The 19,946-nt window shown below is 41.4% G+C and overlaps 1 protein-coding gene across 6 annotated transcripts in view; it reads right to left on the bottom strand.

The window, feature by feature from the left end:
* Positions 1–1,360: 1,360 nt before the first annotated feature.
* DROSHA (drosha ribonuclease III) overlaps positions 1,361–19,946 on the bottom strand; it is a 99,183-nt gene continuing 80,597 nt past the window's right edge. For 4 of the 6 annotated variants that reach the window (XM_073332259.1, XM_073332260.1, XM_073332261.1 and 1 more), the window contains 6 exons: positions 16,717–16,858; positions 7,814–7,896; positions 7,620–7,723; positions 5,572–5,664; positions 4,668–4,714; positions 1,361–1,785 (listed from right to left, as the gene is read on the bottom strand). In XM_073332259.1, the coding sequence (XP_073188360.1) occupies positions 1,655–1,785; positions 4,668–4,714; positions 5,572–5,664; positions 7,620–7,723; positions 7,814–7,896; positions 16,717–16,858 (600 nt within the window). In that variant the 3' untranslated portion in view covers positions 1,361–1,654. Of the gene's footprint in view, positions 1,786–4,667; positions 4,715–5,571; positions 5,665–7,619; positions 7,724–7,813; positions 7,897–8,984; positions 9,127–16,716; positions 16,859–19,946 lie in introns of those variants that run through there. The other 2 variants (XM_073332262.1, XM_073332264.1) reach the window with 2 other exon arrangements.

Genomic DNA, 19,946 nt, shown 5'->3' with positions numbered 1-19,946 from the left:
ATTGCTCCTAGGGGAATTCTGCACCACTGCGCATGCGCATAATTCATGTGCCACACATATTTTTTCCCGCAGAAAATAACTTGTCTAAAAGTTGCCGCTGTTCCACCTTTTGTCCACCAGGGCTCTGTGGCACTAGATCAGAGCAGCCACTCCCGGCCAGCCCAAGCTACGACAGGGAAGAGAAAGAGCCTGCAGTGCCTTCTTCACAGCGCCTGTCAGGCCAGGTCAGGAGACAGAAGATATGGTTAGACAGCGTGGCGCACATGGGGCTGCTGGGAGGTCACAGACAGGGGTTCATAAGGACAGACTGGGGCAGAGGCTGAATGGGAATGGAGGCACAGGGCCACAGGGAAAAAGGGGGGTAGCTGAGTGGGGGTACAGAGACATACGGGGATGGAGGGAGGGGGTCTAGGGCCAAATGGTGATGGGGGAAAGTGGGTGTCTGAGTGGGGGTGGAGGGACATATGGGGACAGGGGCAGATGTGCCTGACTGAATGGGAGAGGCTAGGGGTCAGCCAGGGTCTGCATGGGGGAAGATCTCTAACAATCCCTCCCTGCCCCAAAAAGCCTGTTCCACACTTTTTCAACCCATACTCAAGAATCCTCCAAGTTCGCATAAAGGCGACTTCCCAGTAATTACTTCCCTCTCCCTCAGTTACTCCATTACCCCTGACTCCCGGAAGCCTTTGCACGGCTTCTTAGGGGTGTGGAAAATATGGTTCTGTATTGTAGTTTAAATGAATTATTACTCAGATTTCTGCATTAATATGCCTACTAAGGAATCTATTTGTCAAAAAATATTTCCTGAATCTTTTTTGTCATCTGTATTGTTACAGACATAGTTGCCAACAGGTATTTTGAAATAAATTACCAAAATAATTGAAACTGGTATGATTATATTGTGTTATTTTGACAAATAAAATATGCAGAATCTTAAAATATTGTGCGTAGAATTTTTAATTTTTTGGCACAGAATTCTCTGAGGAGTAAATAAGGAATATTCCTGTGATAAAGTTGCTATAAATTTACTGTACTTAAGATGGACCAAAAACTTATTAAGGTCCCAATTCAGCAGGAGTGGGTAGGTGAGATTCTGTGGCCTGTGTTGTGCAGGAGGTCGGACTAGATGATCACAATGGTCCCTTCTGACCTTAGTATCTATGAGTTTAACTGTATGTACACACTTAAAGTTAAGCACCAGTTTAAGTCTTCTACTGAACCAGGGCCACAATAACTTCTTTTTCCTCTTCAGCACTAGGTCAGTATGACAGTGTCTGCAGGTCTTTTGGCACAGAAACATTCAAATACAGGAGATGCTAATTAAACCATTATTTTTTTTTCTTGCAAGGGAAAGGAGAGATTCTGAAATTAACACTTTATTGTTTCATACAAGACAAAATTAAAAACAAACAAACAAAAGCACACCTCCACAACTTTTCATAAAAGCTAAAAGGGCTTTTTGTAAAAAAAAATCTTAGGAAAAGTCCCCAAGACTTTGCAGCTAAAACAGAATAAAAGAAACTATTTTTTTTAACAGATGTATTTGCTGTCAGCAGGCATGCTTCATTTGTCATCTGCATGAAACTAGGTTATGTCACCATAGGCCACTGAGTTATTAAGTAAGTAAATATGCCACTGTTTCCGTGCCCTCCTTTTATTTCCTTACTTCTTCGGTCTCCTCTGGCTCTCTCTCTTGATGCTCTCTTTCCCACCTCATTTCTTTCAACTCTTGTCTGTATTTCCGTTCAATGAACCGTTTCTGATGGGCCATCTGGGGAAAGTTATCTGACACAGGGAAAAATATTTTACATTAATAGAGGGCAGCTGATAGCACAGAGAATGCTTCAATTTTTATTTATTTATTTTTCTTTTATAAGATGGAGGAGAAAAAGTCATGCTGTTAACATTTTGCCTCCTTCATTTGTAACGCTCAGTACAAAACTGGAAGTCCAGCATGATCAGACCACCTTACTTTCAAAGATAATTTCAACATTTGTTTCCCTTGCTACGGAGCCTGGCCTATTCTCAGAAATAGAGATTATAAAATGCTGACATAGTAACATGTCCAAGTAATACTTGGGTTTTACATTTTGTTCCCCTGGCAACAGGTAGCTAATATTGAAAAAGTGAAGTGAGAATAATACATCAACACTCTGTGGAATGAGAGCAACTAAAATATCTGAGAAAGTAAGAGCAACTGTTCTGAGTGTTGTACAGATGTTCACATTATTACTGTTTTTATTTTAGAAAATGCAAAAGCATGCTTGATAGCCAGGCAGCATTCTGAGTAGGAAAATGATAGCCAAGTTCTAAGATAACAAACCTAGAATCATAGAACTGGAAGGGACCTCAAGAGGTTTCCTAGTCCAGTCCCCTGTACTCGAGACAGGACTAAGTATTATCTAGACCATCTCTGACAGGTATTTGTCTAACCTGCTTTTAAAAAATCTCCAATGATGGAGATTCCACAATCTCCCTAGGCAATTTATTCCAGTGTTTAACCATCCTGACAGTTAGGAAGTTTTTCCTAATGTCCAATTTAAACTGCACTTGCTGCAATTTAAGCCCATTGGTTCTTGTTCTATCTTCAGAGGTTAAGGAGAAATACTTTTCTCCCTCCTCCTTGTAACAACCCTTTATGTACTTGAAAACTGTTATCATGTCCCCTCTCAGTCTTCTCTTCTCCAGACAAACCCAGTTTCATCAGTCTTTCCTCAGAGGTCATGTTTTCTAGATCTTTAATCATTTTTGTTGCTCTTCTCTGGACTTTCTCCAATTTGTTCACATCTTTCCTGAAATATGCACCCATTACTCCTGTTGAGGCCTTATCAGCACAGAGTGCAACAGAAGAATTACTTCTCATGTCTCGCTTACAACACTCCTGCTAATATGATGTTTGCTTTTTTGCAAGTGTTACACTGTTTACTCATATTTAAATTGTGATCCACTATGACCTCCAGATCCCTTTCCACAGTACTGCTTTCCAGGCAGTCATTTCCTATTTTGTATGTGTTTGCATTTGTCCTTTACTGAATTTCATCCTATTTATTTCAGACTATTTCTCCATTTCTAACTGCATTAAAAGCCATTCTCAAAAAGCAACAATTTAGCTTTCTACAATTCTACAAATATAAATAGCAGAATTCAATTTTAATTTTCTTATAGTATCAATGGTTAATATCAATGTTATATTCAAGCATTTTAAAATTTTTTTATACATTTAAATTTTCACATGTGCGGGAAATTATGAGGGGGTCAGACAATTAGTTAATGACAGTAGATGCTGAGATTTAAAACGTTACAGCAAAATCATTAAAATGCAAACTGTCAACATCACGTCAAAATACACAATCAGACCTGTTTTTCCTATTCATTTGTCGGTCCATTTGTGACAAGCCTAATTCAAAAGTCTAAATCACTGGATTTTGACTCTAAGATTCTCAGGCACCATTTTTCTTACTTTTGCCTATCTATAAATATTGATGATCATTAATGAAAATATTTTTGCGTTGGTTAGTGTATGTATGGTGAAATCAACGTTTACGGACTTTTATTGATTAAAAATGTAATCTTTCTAGATTAAATATAAATATTTATTTAGAAATATATCAGTGCATGTTTGAGTGGTATCTGGTTTAAGCTCAATCCAGACTAGTCTGAGGTGATGATGGTGGGTTGTGGGCAACACCTGGAGATGACAGACAGAAAAACATAAAAACTTAATGGCCATAGTAGATCAGACCAAAGGTCCATCCAGCCCAGTATCTGTCTTCTGACAGTGGCCAATATCAGATGTTTCAGAGGGAATAAATGGAACTCGATAATTGCCCTGTGATTCATCCCACCTCATCCAGTGCCAGCTTCTGGCAGACAGAACATGGGGCTGCATCCCTGACCATCGTGGCTAATAGTCATAGATGGATCTATCCTTGATTAACTTATCTAATTCTTTTTTGAACCCACTTATACTTTTGGCCTTCACACCATCTACTGACAAAGAGTTCCACAGGTTAACTGTACATTGTGTGAAGAAGTACTTCCTTATGTTTATTTTAAACCTGGTGCCTATTAATTTCATTGGGTGACCCCTGGTTCAAGACCACAGGGGAAGATCCTTAGTTGCTATAAATTGTTTTAGCTCCATTGACTTCAGTGGAGCTGCAAAAACTTACACTACAGCTGAGGATCTAGGCTTTTAACACTGTTCCATAGCATTGTCCTAGAATTGACCTATCTTGTCCACATTATCAAAAAACATTTTAGAAGACGGATGCCACTAACCACAGTAGACAACCTTATTAGCAAATGATTGTAAAATATGTAGGGTACATTCACCCTGTACCACAGAGCAAGCTTCTGTTCCACATTAAAGCAGGGGAACCTGCGAGTGGTTAAGAAACTAAGTACAATAAGGGACAACTGCTGTATCTGTGACTTACTGAAAACTTCCCTTTGAAAACGCCTGTGTGTGTCATATGTACTACTTGACTTTTAACAAAGTTTTATGGAAACTATTAATAAGCAAACCTAAAGTTCAGAAGCGGATAGCACTTTGCGTACATTCTCTGGCCCATTTTTCTCCCCCATAAAACATGCACCTTGCCCCCCATGAAAACCCAGTTGAGTAAATTACAATAGTTTTCCCATTTCCCAAGAAAACCTCTTACATTTTTCAAGCGCATCCATAGCAGCTCCCATTTCTGCTTGTTGAATACTGTGAAAACCAAACAAAAACATGGTAAAAGTTTATGCTTTACTGGGTAAACTACAGTTTCCCAGAATCTGGGGTTCAGATTACTCTGTAGTGATCCACTCTTCAAATAATCATTTGGTCAGTCAGTCCCATAACATAATGGATAAATCAAGTTTTCCGCAAATGTACACATAATAGTGCCATAATTCCTATGGAATATTAAAAAAAAAATTAGATCAATAAGGTTGTTCGAACATTGTTTTGTAATTAATTATTGAAGCAATTGTTTTAATTAAGAAAAATGAATAAAGATAGAAGAGTGAGCAGCAAAAATCAAATGACATTTCGACTCTATACTACAAAGTGAAAATTATGTACTTACGGTCCTGTTCTAATAATCTTAGAGGTTTAAGACCATTATAAAAATGTGTAACTTTTTTTTTCTATGCAAAAAAATAATGAGAGCTGGATTGCTGGCAGTGATCTGTAAAAATGGGGAAAGACTCTGATCCTAAATTGCCAATTTAAATTTGTCCATGGTCAGCAGTGACCAAAAGTCACTGCCATCTGGAAGCTATTTGGTGGTTTCAGTGTATAAATGTCACTAAACACATCTGCTTGTTGGGAGCCTCAGCAGAGAGGCTAAGGACCAAATGGACATTGAGACTGGACTACCTCCAGCCACTAGGATATGGTCCCATTAAAGTAAGGTTGAAGCACAGACGCAAAGTACTGTGGGGAAGGCTGCACAGCTGTTGCTCATGTTGCTTTATCTTTTCTGTGACTAATCAGCAAATATTAGTCTCCTGTGCTGTCATTTCAGAGACTTTCACAATCAAATTCGCTTTTTAAAACCATTTCATACATTTCCACTGTACCTTGGACCTTTACCACATCCTATTCTTTCCCCTTTGAAATAAACAGCGACTGTATATGTTCTGGCATGAGAAGGTCCCACTGTCTGCAGGGTCCTGAGATAAGACAGACATAATTTTTGTTCAAACATAAAGTATGAAACAATAACCTATCAGTGGCATATATAATCACCAAGTTTTCAAACCATTTAGCAAGATTAGCACAAGGCACAAAGTCAGAGGCTAGACTGCTGGATGTATATGTTACTTCAACCAAAAGATGTCAAAACTGTGAATTTTACGTACATACGCGAAGTATGTACGTAAAATTTGTCTTTGTGTAAAACTAGCTTTATTTAACAATCCTGGCTTACACATAAGCCCAATTAAAAATGTAAATGCATGACCTGTAGTCAAAAATGCTTACATGCTCATCCAATTGCTGCAACTCTGTGGATCCATTTTTAATTGCATGCACAAATATAGCTGTACAATTGGACACCCACTTTTAATCAGACAAGTCAGCCCATGTGCACTGAAATTTTGGCCCATAAACTGTAAAGAGTTACCAAGGTTTAAAGGAGTGTTGATATTTGATATGCTGCTCCTCTACATGAAAAATTCACAGAATAAACACATTGTTCCATCAGAAAAGTTACAGTTTCTGTCACTTATCAGACCACCTTTCCATTGGAGTGAGAATCTGTGCTATGCATTAGCAACCGTCTCAAGGAGAAAGACATAATTCCCTAGACACACAATGAATTTGCTTTTCCTTTTATCTCTTTCCTCTGCCCCAGCTCTCCCCACTGCCAGAATAAGTTCTGTCCGCTACCTTGTTTCTCAACAGAAAGAGCAGCAAAACTTCATATCAATTTTTGAAATATCTAACTAAACTATTCTGCATCTAATGAACTGTGTAACACCAAACATACATACAAACAAAATACACCCTAGATTTTAAAAGCAAAACTACTGGCTGCAAATGCAGTGAAACAAATAACTCCATGGCAAGAAAATTAAACAAGGTAATAGGAAGATAACAGCATATGTACACTGACTCTGAGCTGTACTATCAAAATCAGTTTATCATCATAAAAAAACCCAGCACAAACATAATGTACTTATACTCAGTGGGTTTCACAAGAAACAGAAATTCATTTATTTTTTATCTATCTCCCTTAAGATAAGGAGTAAGCTCACAGATAAAGACTTGGGAAATCAGATCTGCAAAGTATCACTTTGCAATCATATTTCTGAAGTACGCCAACTTTCACTGCAACTCACTGCACTTCATATGAAACTTTACTTCAGTAAATGTGAGAAATATGCCTGGGTTTTAATTCTATACACATTTTGGATATAATAAATACTGGTAATAAAAGGCTGGCACTTTGATAGCATTTTCTTTCCTCCTTTTTTCAGCTACTTACATTGCACCATCAGTGTAGTACTTGTGTGGATGTGAAAGTGCTTTACAAATACATAACATTAAATATCATCTCTATGAGGTAGGTATAATCCCTATTTTACAGCTGGGGAAACTGAGGCACAAGGATCATACAAAGTTCATGGTACTGCTGGGAACAGAGCTCAGGTTCTTGACTTACAGTCAACGGGAACATCCAAATAACAATCTTCCTCACCTCACTCATTGTACTTGAGCATTCTGAATATTCCTTTCATTTTTAAAATTTTCATCTTTTAAGGAAGAACTCATTTAAAAACTCCCTGTAAGCCCAGAAAAAAAAATTCACTAGGGCTTTATGTAATGAAAAGGCAAAGTTCTAATTAATTCAGCTCTGCAGTGATTAGAACATACAGAGCTCAAAACGTTGGCTCAACAATTTCTTACTCTCAAACAAAACAAGACTGTTTTTAATATCTTTGGTTTGGAAGCATACTGAATTATTTCTTTAAACAGACAGAACAATTTTAAACCTAGTCATGATCAAATGGAGTGTTAAAATAAAGACAAGATATAAGAAAGATGTTCAGAGTCTGATCACATCTTGTACTGGGTAAAACAAAGACTGATGATTAGTTTGTATAAGTGATACAGGGGTCCTTACTTGTACAGAGGAATGTCTGGCTCTTTTCCTTCCGTCCTGAGAGTCAGGCAGCATTGCTGAAGCTGGGATTTAGGGTCATTCCAATCCTGATTTAAAATGAATTCCTATAATAAATCCACAAAGATAGATTGAGAGTTTGCAGTAACAGGTCAAATTGCAATGATATATGAAAACATGAAGCAAACTGACCTTACCTTTAATCGTGGAAAAAAGCACACGTTCATGAAAGTGTGAACATACTCCAAATCCTTATCAATGTAAAGTGCAGCAATAAAAGCTGAGAAACAAAATATTTAGATATTACCACCCACACAAGAGGAGTGTAGTGCTTTGCACTCTTAAAGCACTATTAGAGTAATTTAGAGCACTTTAAAATCATCAACGAACTAAGCTTCACAGCATTGCTGTGATGTGGGTATTATTGTCATCATTGCTTCACAGGGAAGGAAACTGAGTCAACAAGAGGTTAAGCAACTTGCCCACGTTCACACACACTGTCATTTATAGAGCCAGGAACAGAGCCTGGCTCCTAATCCTGTAATTTAACTAGCAGACCAGGACTTCTTAGAAATAAATCACTACTGGGTACACTACATGCATCCGATGAAGTGAGCTGTAGCTCACGAAAGCTTATGCTCAAATAAATTGGTTAGTCTCTAAGGTGCCACAAGTACTCCTTTTCTTTTTGCAAATACAGACTAACACGGCTGCTACTCTGAAACCTATAAATGCTTAGGTATAAATCACTATTGTTTGTGAATAGTTTCCATTTACTAAAAGGATTTGGCAAGAGACAACAGATCTAAATTTCTCACACAATGTATTAAAATGCACTGGATACAGATTAACTTTCTTGGCAAAATATTTATTACCATTTAACCTGCCTTGGAAGAAGAACGGCAAACACTTTCATAAATGGATTGAGGGGCCTGCTCTATGTGTCTCTGTACTCTTTGTGGAAATACTATTTTGAAACCTCCTACTGAAATTCAGTGAAGCACAGAGTACCCCTACATTCTGGGATCACCTTTTTCTCTCTTTCTCTAATAATGTGAGCATGTCAGAGCCACAACCTCTGATTTGTCAGAACTCCTGTCCTGCTGACTCAGATGCCAATAAATCCTCACTCTTAGGGACAAATTATTGACGTCACCTATACTGACCCTCCATTTCTGAGCCCACAATTTTGCACCTGCAGTTCTTTGCGGGATACAACTCGGGTCATGTAAACAAATAAGTACTTGATTGCACCTGCAAATCAGGTACTTAGGCATCTAAATCACCTTCTTTGCGTCTGCTTGTAGGGGATGCAAAAAGGGAGACTAGTATTTGACTATCAAGCCCTTGAAAGTGGAGATTACTTACTGTAGCTGGAAGTTCTTCAAGATGCTTGGTCCCTATCTGTATTCCACACGTGTATGCTTCATGCCATACGCCTGAGTCTGGAAATTCTTCAAAGCAGTGTCCGTTGGCCCGCACATGCGCAGTAGCTCTTCTCTCGTGCACCCTAGCAAGGGTATAATAGGTAGTGCAGGTCAACACTTCTCCAATTCCTCTTCTTAGCACAGATCCAACAGGACCCTCAGCAGAGTGGATGGAGGGTGGGTGTAGAACACAGATAGGGACCACACATCTCAAAGAACTTCTAGTTACAGTAAGTAACTTCCACTACTTCTTCGAGTGATGGTCCCTATGTGTATTCCACACACAGATGATTGGCAAGCAGTGTTTAGACTGGAGATGGGTGTGAGGAGGCTTGTAGCAAAGATGCTTGCAATACTGCCAATCCCGCCACTGCATCTGTAGCCAAGGCATGGAGTAGATCATAGTGTGTCGGCAAACATGTGGATTGAAATCCAGGTGGCTGTTCTGCAGATGTCCTGCAGCAGAATGTCTGATAGGGATACCACGGAGGTATCCTGTGCTCCCCCCTCCAGGGGGAGGAATATTTACTATCTTGTAGCACCCTAAGATGCATCCCGAGACCCACTTACAAATTCTCTGGGAGGAAACTGGCTTGCCCATGGGACTGCTGTGCTATGGTGATAAAAGAGTTGAGGTGATTTCCTAATAGGTTTGGTTCTTTGCAGGCAGAACACCAGGGCACACTGTACATTGAAAGACTGAAGCTTCCTGTCTTCAGAGGAAGCATGGGGTTTTGGGAAAAATACAGGTAAGTATCGTTTGATTAATGTGGAACTCAGAAACAATCTTGGGGAGAAACTTTGGGTGCAGTCTAAGAGAAACCTTTTCTTTGTGAAACACTGTATAAGGAAGTTCCACCATGAAGTGTCCAAGCTCGCCAACCCACCTAGCTGACGTGATAGCTACTAAGTATGCCACCTTCATGGACAGATGGGCTGTCATAAATATAAAGGGAAGGGTAAACACCTTTAAATCCCTCCTGGCCAGAGGAAAAAACCCTTTCACCTGTAAAGGGTGAAGAAGCTAGGATAACCTTGCTGGCACCTCACCAAAATGACCAATGAGGAGACAAGATACTTTCAAAGCTGGACGGGGGGAGGGAGAAACAAAGGTTCTCTCTGTCTGTGTGATGCTTTTGCCAGGAACAGAAAAGGAATGGAGTCTCAGAACTTAGTAAGTAATCTAGCTAGATAGGCGTTACAGATTCTGTTTTGTTTAAATGGCTGATAAAATAAGTTGTGCTGAATGGAATGTATATTCCTGTTTTTGTGTCTTTTTGTAACTTAAGGTTTTGCCTCGAGGGATTCTCTATGATTTGAATCTGATTACCCTGTAAGGTATTTACCATCCTGATTTTACAGAGATGATTCTTTTACTTTTTCTTCAATTAAAATTCTTCTTTTAAGAACCTGATTGCTTTTTCCTTGTTCTTAAGATCCAAGGGTTTGGGTCTGTGTTCACCTATGTCAATTGGTGAGGATTTTTATCAAGCCTTCCCCAGGAAAGGGGGTGTAGGGTTTGGGAGGATTTTTTGGGGGGGAAGACATTTCCAAGCGGGCTCTTTCCCTGTTATATATTTGTTAGACGCTTGGTGGTGGCAGCAATAAAGTCCAAGGGGAAAAGGTAAAATAGTTTGTACCTTGGGGAAGTTTTAACCTAAGCTGGTAAAAATAACCTTGGGTTTGAAAGGCGTACTAGTGAGCTTGGACAGGGCAAAGTTAGAATCAGATTGAGGGGTAGGTCTAACCACTAATCTGAAGATCCTGATCAGGGCTTTCATGATTTGTACTGTAGCTGGGTTAGTAAAGAGAGATCATCCTTCCACCAGAGGGAGGAAGGGACTAATATCGCTGCTAGGTGTACTTGTAGCAAACTAACAGAAAGACCTGAAGTCTTCAGGGATAGGAGATAGTCTAGAACAACTGGAATGGTTAAAATATCTGGAGAATGTTAGTGCAGTTGTGCACAGGCTGAAAGGAGCACCTCAATGGGAGCTGAACATGAGCATTCTATTTCTGATGCCCATCCAAAAACAAGGCCATGAAATGCAGTGTGCCCGGATTGGGATCCTTGGTCTTCCACCTGTTGTGGGTTAGGAGATCTGAGAACAGACAGATTGTTAGAACTTCCATGAACCAGAACTGTCTGGGCCAATGAGGTGATAGGAGAATGATGTTGGCTCTGTCGAGACTTATCTTCCCTATGACCTGTGGAAGCAGGGAACTGGGAGGAAAGGCATATCAGAGGCCGTTTCTCCAAGACATCAGCAGAGCATTGCTTTGGGAATCTCAACCCATGGCTCCCCTGGAGCAATATAGGGGGAGCTTTCTGTTTGTTTGGGATGCGAAGAGGTTGAATAGCAGAGTTACCCACTGTGTAAATATCTTGCTCAGAACTGTGTTCTGAATCTCCTACTCATGGTCTATCAAGAAACTTCTGCTTCATTTGTCTGCCAAGGGAGTTGTGAATTCCAGGAAGGCACATGGCCTGTTTTGTGATACAGTTCCTGACACATCATTTCCAAAGTCTGATGGCTTACTGGCCGAGGGGATGAGATCTTACTCCTCCCTGTTTGTTTATATAGTGGTGATATTGTCCAACATTATCTGAATATGGAGTGAGTGTATATGCAGAAGAAAGGCCTTGCACGTCCTCAGTTTCAGTAAGTTTGTACGTAGTCTGGCCTCTAGTGGCATCCCAGTACCCTGAACAGTGTGGTTATTCAGATGAGCAGCCCACCCCAGAAAAGAGGCAACCATTACAATGGTGGCCCTGGGAGTTGGAGGGCTGAAGGGAACTCCCACCATGACCTTTTCCGTGTTCAACCACCAAGTCAGATGACAACTCTGGTAAGAACGACCAGGAGTTGATGTGTTTCTTGCTTGGTTGACAAATTGAGTAGAGCTGAGCCGGAAGGCACTGTACATGGAGTCTGGTGAAAGGAGTCATGTAGGTACATGCAGCCACGAGGCCCAACAGTGAGAGGCACTTGTGCACGGATTGCAGGTTATGTGAAATCAGGGTGCTCAGTGCATGAAACCTTTCTGAGAGGAGGAACAATCTTGCGAAATCCAAGTCCAATCTTGCCCCTATAAAGTTTATTGAACTTGTGGGCAACAGAACATACTTTTCTTCATTTATGCACACACTTAAGTGGGAGGGATAGCGCAGTGGTTTGACCATTGGCCTGCTAAACCCAGGGTTGTGAGTTCAATCCTTGAGGGGGCCATTTAGGGATCGGGGGCAAAAATTGGGGATTGGTCCTGCTTTAAACAGGGGGTTGACTAGATGACCTCCTGAGGTCCCTTCCAACCCTGAGATTCTATGTATCATATATTTCTCCCCACCTTTGTCTAGCTACATTATAAACTTTTGGGGGGAGGGGAAGATAGCTCAGTGGTTTGAACATTGGCCTGCTAAACCCAGGGTTGTGAATTCAATCCTTGAGGGGGCCAGTTAGGGATCTGGGGTAAAAACTGGGGATTGGTCCTGCTTTGAGCGGGGGGTTAGACTAGATGACCTCCTGAGGTCCCTTCCAGCCCTGAGATTCTATGATTCAGAGTTGTATGAAACACCTTGATGATGACTTGACGTCATGACAAGATCAGACCAGGAGCCAATCGTTCAGGTATGGAAATACTGTATATTCTTGGCATCTCATCTGGGTTACCACTACAAGGAAAACCTTTGTAAATACTCTTGGTGCCATAGCCAGCCCAAAGGGGAGGACTCAAAAAATGGAAGTGCTCCTGGCCTACCATAAAATGCAGGAACCTCCTGTGTGATGGCTGAATATCCATATGGAAACTTCACATCGAGAGCCATGAACCATAACCCTTCCTGAAGGGAGGGGATTATAGATGCCAACCTCATTGTCCGGAACTTCCACTTTCAAATAAAGATGTTGAGTTGTTGAAGGTCCAGGATGGGTCTCCACCCGCTGTCTTTTTTGGGAATTAAGAAAAACGGAGAATAAAACCTTCTCTAATGGTAATGAGACGGAATGTGCTCTATTGCTCCTCAGTGAGGGAAGCTGCTTCCCACTGAAGAATCACCTTGTGAGAATGATCCCCGAAGGGGGACCAGGAAGGGGATGTGAGAGGTGGGAAGGAAAGAAACTCTATGGCATTTCTGCAGACTCTATGGATAATCTCCAGAACTCAACTGTCCACAGTGATCTTGTTCCAGTTGTGGGCGAAGAGCGTGAGACGGCCCCCAAAGATGACAGGGGACATGGTGATTGGCATCAGTGGTGGTACGTGGGTCTTGACCAATACATCAAAAGTGGCCCCTGGCTGAGAGTGATTAGAGGCTGTGGCAGTAGAAGGGGCTGAGAAGCGAGGTCTCTAAATCTTCTGGTGTCGTCATGGTGGTTCAGCTGTGCGCTGGTAACAATGTGCATGAGGTGGCGGAGGCCTCATTCTATAGGGTTGCCTCTGATGTTTCCTTCTGGAGGTTGGGGTATAAATCCGCAGGGAATGCAGAATTGATCTCAAATCTTTTAGTGAGTTCAGGGACTCATCCATTTTCTCACTGAAGAGATTCAATTTGTCAGAAGGGACGTCCTGGACCTCCCTAAGAAATCCTCATGATTGCAGCCAGGAATCCCTCCTTATAACTAGAAGAGTGGCCAAACTTCTGGAAGCTGTGTCAGCCGCATGCACTGCAGACTGGAGGGCTACCTTTGCCACCAGCTTCCCCTCATTGAATAGAGACTGAAATTGGGCCCTATCTTCTGTGGGAAGCTAGTTTGTGAAGTTTGGATGCCTGGAATAGGTTTTAACATAGTATTTTGTAATAACACTTGGTAGTTAGCAGGAACAAAATACCATCTCTCGGCCCTTTTCAGTGTAAAAGGAACAGGATGATGTAGTGTTCCGTTCCATACCACTCTAGCTGATGGGTATGGCCACCTTACTCAGTCCCTGCGACTGTATGATGTCCAGGAGCCAATGTTGAAAGTTCTGGGCCTCCTCTGATAGAATCTGTAGATCACTGGACATTCTTTGTAACAGCTCCTGCTATTGGCAAGGGTCATTCAGCAGAGAAGGCGAAGAAAGAGCAACCACTTCATCTGGAGTTGATGAAGAGACAACCAACGGAATGTTGGTACCTGCCACTCTTGTTCCACCTCTTCCTCCTCGTACATGGACGAACCAGCTGGCAAGAGGGAGAGGAGCGATATGACTCTTGAGAGGGGCCTGGAAGCCTGCCATGTGTATCCCACAAACACCAAGAAGGCCAGAAAGAGGGGTCAATCGGTTGTCAGGGACCCTAAGGAAATTGGTAACAGCAGTCCCAGGGCGAGGGGGGTTGTATCGAGTGGAATGGTGGGTGTAACTTCTCGACTGCCTATTGGGGCTCAACTGTCTCTACAGAGATACCAATGGGGCCATCTTCTCTGATTCCTCTGAATCAGAGAACTGCTCCATAGGTAGTGGCGGTGCCATCGGTACCAGGGTAGTCCTGCTGGATGGTTGGAGGTGAAATGATTCCTGGGATACTGATGTAGACTCCTCCCACAAAGTAAGGGCATGTATCCTCTGGTGTTATACAAGTCTTTGTATGCCCTGGTGTCCGAGGAGCTCCCGTAGATCCAGTGCATATGCAGCAACTGGACGGTCTTTAGATGGATGAAGCGTTACCAACAATGGGGCTGGACCAGCACTCGTAGATGGAACCGGTGAATGTCTATCTTTGCATTTTGGTACTGAAGTGATCAACAGAACTTTTTATGCATTTTGCCCTCTGATCTGGGGGTCTTCATAGAGCAAGTTCATTAGGTTTCATTTGTGAGGTCTCACCTGACCTGGACTGGCTGGGGAGGAAGCTCGTTTCTTATAGACAGTCCTCAATGGGGATATGTTTTTGCATCGATGATAGTGCCCTTTACTGTCATGGGGAACCCTGGAAGAAGAATCCTTGGATTTACATGTTGAAGGCTGTGCACCAAGGCACGTGCTTGGACAGGTGCTGCTAGGTAGTTGAGGCCAATGTTCAGGGGGTCTCCCTGGCCCAGATTGGAAAGGTGCCTCATAGTCTTCTCTATCAGGTGAAGCTCCTGCGCTTGTTGAGTTCTGGGTGGGAAGGAGCAACAGATACTGCACTTTGCAGAGAGATGCACCTCCCCCAGACAGCACAGGCAGTGTTGATATTCTTCACTGATGGAGAAGGATCAAGGACAGGACACACAAATCTTGAATACTGGGACGCTGGGCATAGTTCTGGAGCCAGGGAGGGGTTCCCCAACCGGGGAGTGTCATAAATATAAAGGGAAGGGTAACCAACTTTCTGTATACAGTGCTATAAAATCCCTCCTGGCCAGAGGCAACATCCTTTCACCTCTAAAAGGTTAAGAAGCTAAGGTAACCTTGCTGACACCTGACCCAAAATGACCAATGAGGGGATAAGATACTTTCAAATCTGGAGGGCGGGGGGCGGGGAAAGGCTTCTGTCTTTCTGTGTGATACCTTTGCCGGGAACAGATCAAGGAGCTCTCCAACTCCTATAGAGTTAGTAAGTAATTTAGCTAGAAAATGCATTAGGTTCTCTTCATTTTTTGGCTTGTAAATTCACTGTGCTCAAGGAAATGTGTATTCCTATTTTTGTGTCTTTTTGTAACTTAAGGTTTTGCCTAGAGGGATTCTCTATGTTTTGAATCTGACTGCTTGTAAGATTATCTTCCATTCTGATCTTACAGAATTGTTCTCTTATCTTTTTTTGTTCTTCTAATAAAGTTCTGATTTTTAAGAATCTGATTGGTTTTTTTTGGTCTTAAAAATCCAAGGGGTTTGTTCTCATCTTGTTTATTCTCAAGCCTCCCCAGGAAAGGGGGTGTAAGGGCTTGGGGGGATATTTTGGAGAAATAGGAACTCCAAGTGGTCCTTTCCCTGTTCTTTGTCTAAAACACTTGGTGGTGGCAGTGTTTTACCTAATCCAAGGACAAAGTCTTTGTGCCTTGGGGAAGTTTTTAACCTAAGCTGATAGAAATAAGCTTAGGGGATCTTTCATGCGGGTCCCCACATCTGTACCCTAAAGTTCAGAGTGGGGAAGAACCTTGACAGGGAGAAATACACTATACTATAAACTTCTTCACTATTAATCTAAAAATATAACTATATACAAATGTTTTCTTGATAGGTAATGAAATGATGTGGAAGGAGGACATAATACTGACTCCGGCCATGTAGTGGTAAGAAGCAACTGGAGATGTGTCAACTCACACTGCCTATTATACCCTTGGTTGGGAGCACAAGGAGAGCTACTGTGCATGTGTGGGCCAACAGACACTGCTTTGAAGAATTTCTTGAGTTGGGTGCATAGCATGCATGTGTACCGAAGTGTGGGATACACGTACGGACCATCACTTGAAGAAGTATCAATCTGAAAATAGCAAAATCCAACCAAAAACCTGAGTTAAAACATGTATTTTAAAATAATACTTCTTTTTAAATGGAATTATTAAACAAGTCCTGGGGAAAAATAGGCTGTTTAAATACCTTGTAGAATGAGGGCCTTTATCTCCATACTGTCTCAATATGCTTATTCAATGTAGTCACAAAGAAGCTTTCCCTATTTTTTCACATGCTTTTACTTTTTAAGTATTAAATATTTAATTAAGTAATTAAGTATTCTGTTAACAGTCTGAATAAGATCCCATATTGGCACTCACACTCCAAGAGATCAGCCAAAGTCTTAGTCCGAAGAGCCACAGGTCTCTTCGTCTTGTCGTTAGTGATGGCAAATTCCTGCATACCCAGCTCTTCTGCTACTTTGGCCTGTGTCCTGTTGTTCACCAATGAGCTTCGCAACAACTGAAACCACAAAGAGTTCCACCCAGTTTTAACATTAGATAATGTTAAACTATAAGAGTAAAGCAGCTTGTTAGGTCTCTGGCCCCGTGAGTTTACTGCATTTTTCTTCTCAGCACATTCTGATTTCTGCTGGTGTTTGTACACCCAGCCTATCACTGGAGAGTCTCCTTTTGTTTCTGATCCAACTTTTGTTTCATTGTCCCTTCTTTCTACTGTCTGTCTCCCTTGTTCCATTCCATCTGATGGTAAGGAAGAGGGTGATTTGGAAGCTCAGATATTATAGGGATGGCTTCATGGGTGTTACCAGAAACTACTAAAAATGGTTAAGTACGGTGCTCCAGTACCACTGGTAGGAGAGCAGCATGAAACTGACTAGGACTGTGTGCATTAGCCAGTTTTATTGTGCTGTTGGTGTCCAGGTGATATAGCAGTGCAGGAGGAAGTGCACAATCATGCTGATGGAGGATTCTGAGAGATCCTCCTGCTTAGAAAGAAGGTGCAGTTCCCATAATCTTGCATTACATTTAAAAATTTTGGAGGTGGTCCTCTTTAAAAACAAATGCCCTCTCCCCATCACTCCACTTCTTGTATTTATTTTGCTGGAGGTATATAGCCTAACAAAATCTAAACGTGTTTTACCATAGAAAATATAGACAAACAAGCACCATATCCTGAAATCCATACACACAGAGTACATCCAAAGTGTAAGAATATTTGTACCCATGATTAAAAACAAAGATGCTCTCTATGTTAATGCAAGGAAGACTACTACACAACTAGCAAACCTGGTTCATAATTCCATTAGTTTGGGGCTGGGAGGGAAAGGAAGGATAAGAGATGGACATTCCTGGCCAGATATCCAGTTGGTATAAAACATAGCTTTGAAGTCAGCGGAGCCAAGCCGATTTATGTCAGCTGAGTGATCTGGCTCTGACTGCTACAGTACATGGCCACTGGTTTGTAACTAAGTGAGGAGACAACTGTATTTTAACGGAGTCTCCTGGTTTGGTTACAGTGGTAATGTAGACATGGTAAGTATGGAGCTCTTCAGAAGACATAAAAGCTTTACAGACATCTTAAATGTGGTTTGGGGTTTTCATTCAGCTTGAGTATTTCCTAATTATTGAAGTTAAGGAGTTTCAAAATGGAAAAGCGTGACTAAAAAGAGTGTAAGCCTTTTTCTTGGAGGACTTCAGTAACTCAGCCAAAGGTTAGGGGTCTATTACAGGAGTGGGTGGGTGAGGTTCTGTGGCCTGCAATGTGCAGGAGGTCAGACTAGAGGATCAAAATGATCTCTTCTGACCTTAAAGTCTATGAGTAAAGAGAGTCACTTTCTTAAAGAAAAACAAAACAAACAATCCAAGCCACCCAGGGCAGAGAGATTGCATAAAAACACATTGTTCCCTTTTTGAGTTCCATGTCACATTTGCTCAGCTTATTAGACAAAAATTTTATGCTACCTGGGTCCAGTGTGCCAACTGAGCTTATGAAAATCAAGATTTATTCTCAGTACTTGATATTTCATCTCTGACAATAGATAAATAAAGAACAGTATGGTCATGATTTTTTTGGCAATGATGTATGAAGCAGACACTCACAACTTGATCTTAATAAACTAGGCTGACTGCAAAATCAGCGTATCGCTCCCTCCCTTCCTAATTCCTCTCCATGCCTGTCCTCTCCATGTCTGTCCACCAACTCATCCACTTCCAATAGACACCCAAGTCCCAAAACAAAACAAAACAAAATCTTACCTAACTACAACATAAAACCTAGGAGACCAGAGTGCTGAGCAGCCATGACATGTAAATTGCTGCCTGCTATAATACTGTAAGTTTTTTAGGGCAGGGATCATCTTCTTATTCTGTGTTTGTACAGCACCTAGCACAATGGAGTCCTAGTCCATGAATGGGGATCCTAGGAGCTATGGTAATGCAAATAATAAATACTAATAATATATACAATACATGTATCTTGAAGATGGAAAGAACAAGTGGTCCATCTAGTCCACTTTTCCATTCAAGGACCTGCCTCCCATGTAGCCAGAATCTAATGGGGACCCTCATACACTTTAGTAATATGGGAACAACAGAGTCAATGCAATACCCCCAAACCCCACCCATCGCGACTTCCAGGCTGAGAACCCAATCTACTCCATTATGGAAGGTGTCACCTACACTTCAGCAACTACACTCAGCTGGAGTTAATTCCAGACATATAGTTAATTTTGTCTGACACTTCTGTGTTCACCCAGAATTACTGGCAGGTAGGACTGTTGTGGACAAGAAGCCTTTCCTAACTTAAACCATTCTTTCTGAAACTTCAGCTACACGTTTATACCGTTGGTAGAACATAGCTAACGGGACAAGGTATCTGAAAGCATTCATAAAAATTTCTTCTCTGTTTCCCTTTTCTCAAGATATATATGACTAACTTCTTCATAAATAACCACTTTACACTGAGCATCAGTTTTGCTGCCCTCATCTGAACATTTACCATTACCTTGACTTCCGTGACCAATGATGTGCACAAACTCCAGATATAGTAGTATGTTCATACACCATAATTACTTTAAATGGAAATGTGTTCCTAAATGAGGATCAATAGACAGACAGACAGATATAGCTGGTTCTCTCCAAGTTACTTACCACCACTCCAACTACCTCTCAAATCTCATTCAAATTTAAATTGATGAAAAGACAATTATCTCAATTGTTCAGGTCCTAGCTTTGTATCTTCATCTACAAACTTGGACAACATGTAACTAGTTCCACTTTCCAGATCACTTATGACTAAATTAAACAACACTAAACTATGCTGCTCATTGTCCTGAGGATTTAAAGCCATTAATTATACAGTAACGCTCCATACCAGCGGTTCTCAACCCGCAGCCTGTGGACCGCTTGCAGCCCAATCTGCACACAGCTGCAGCCCGGGTGACAGCCTCAGGGCCATACAGGCAGTATGTATATTATGTGGATGTGGCCCACATAACACATAGAGCTGCATAAGCAGCCCACAATGGTCAACAGGTTGAGAACCACCGCTCTATATCCTTCCTGCCAACCAGTTCTTGAGAGACTGATCA

This window comes from Lepidochelys kempii, chromosome 2, assembly GCF_965140265.1.
Source record: "Lepidochelys kempii isolate rLepKem1 chromosome 2, rLepKem1.hap2, whole genome shotgun sequence".
In the NCBI taxonomy this organism is placed as follows: domain Eukaryota; kingdom Metazoa; phylum Chordata; order Testudines; family Cheloniidae; genus Lepidochelys; species Lepidochelys kempii.
This window is presented reverse-complemented; position numbering and strand designations above follow the sequence as displayed.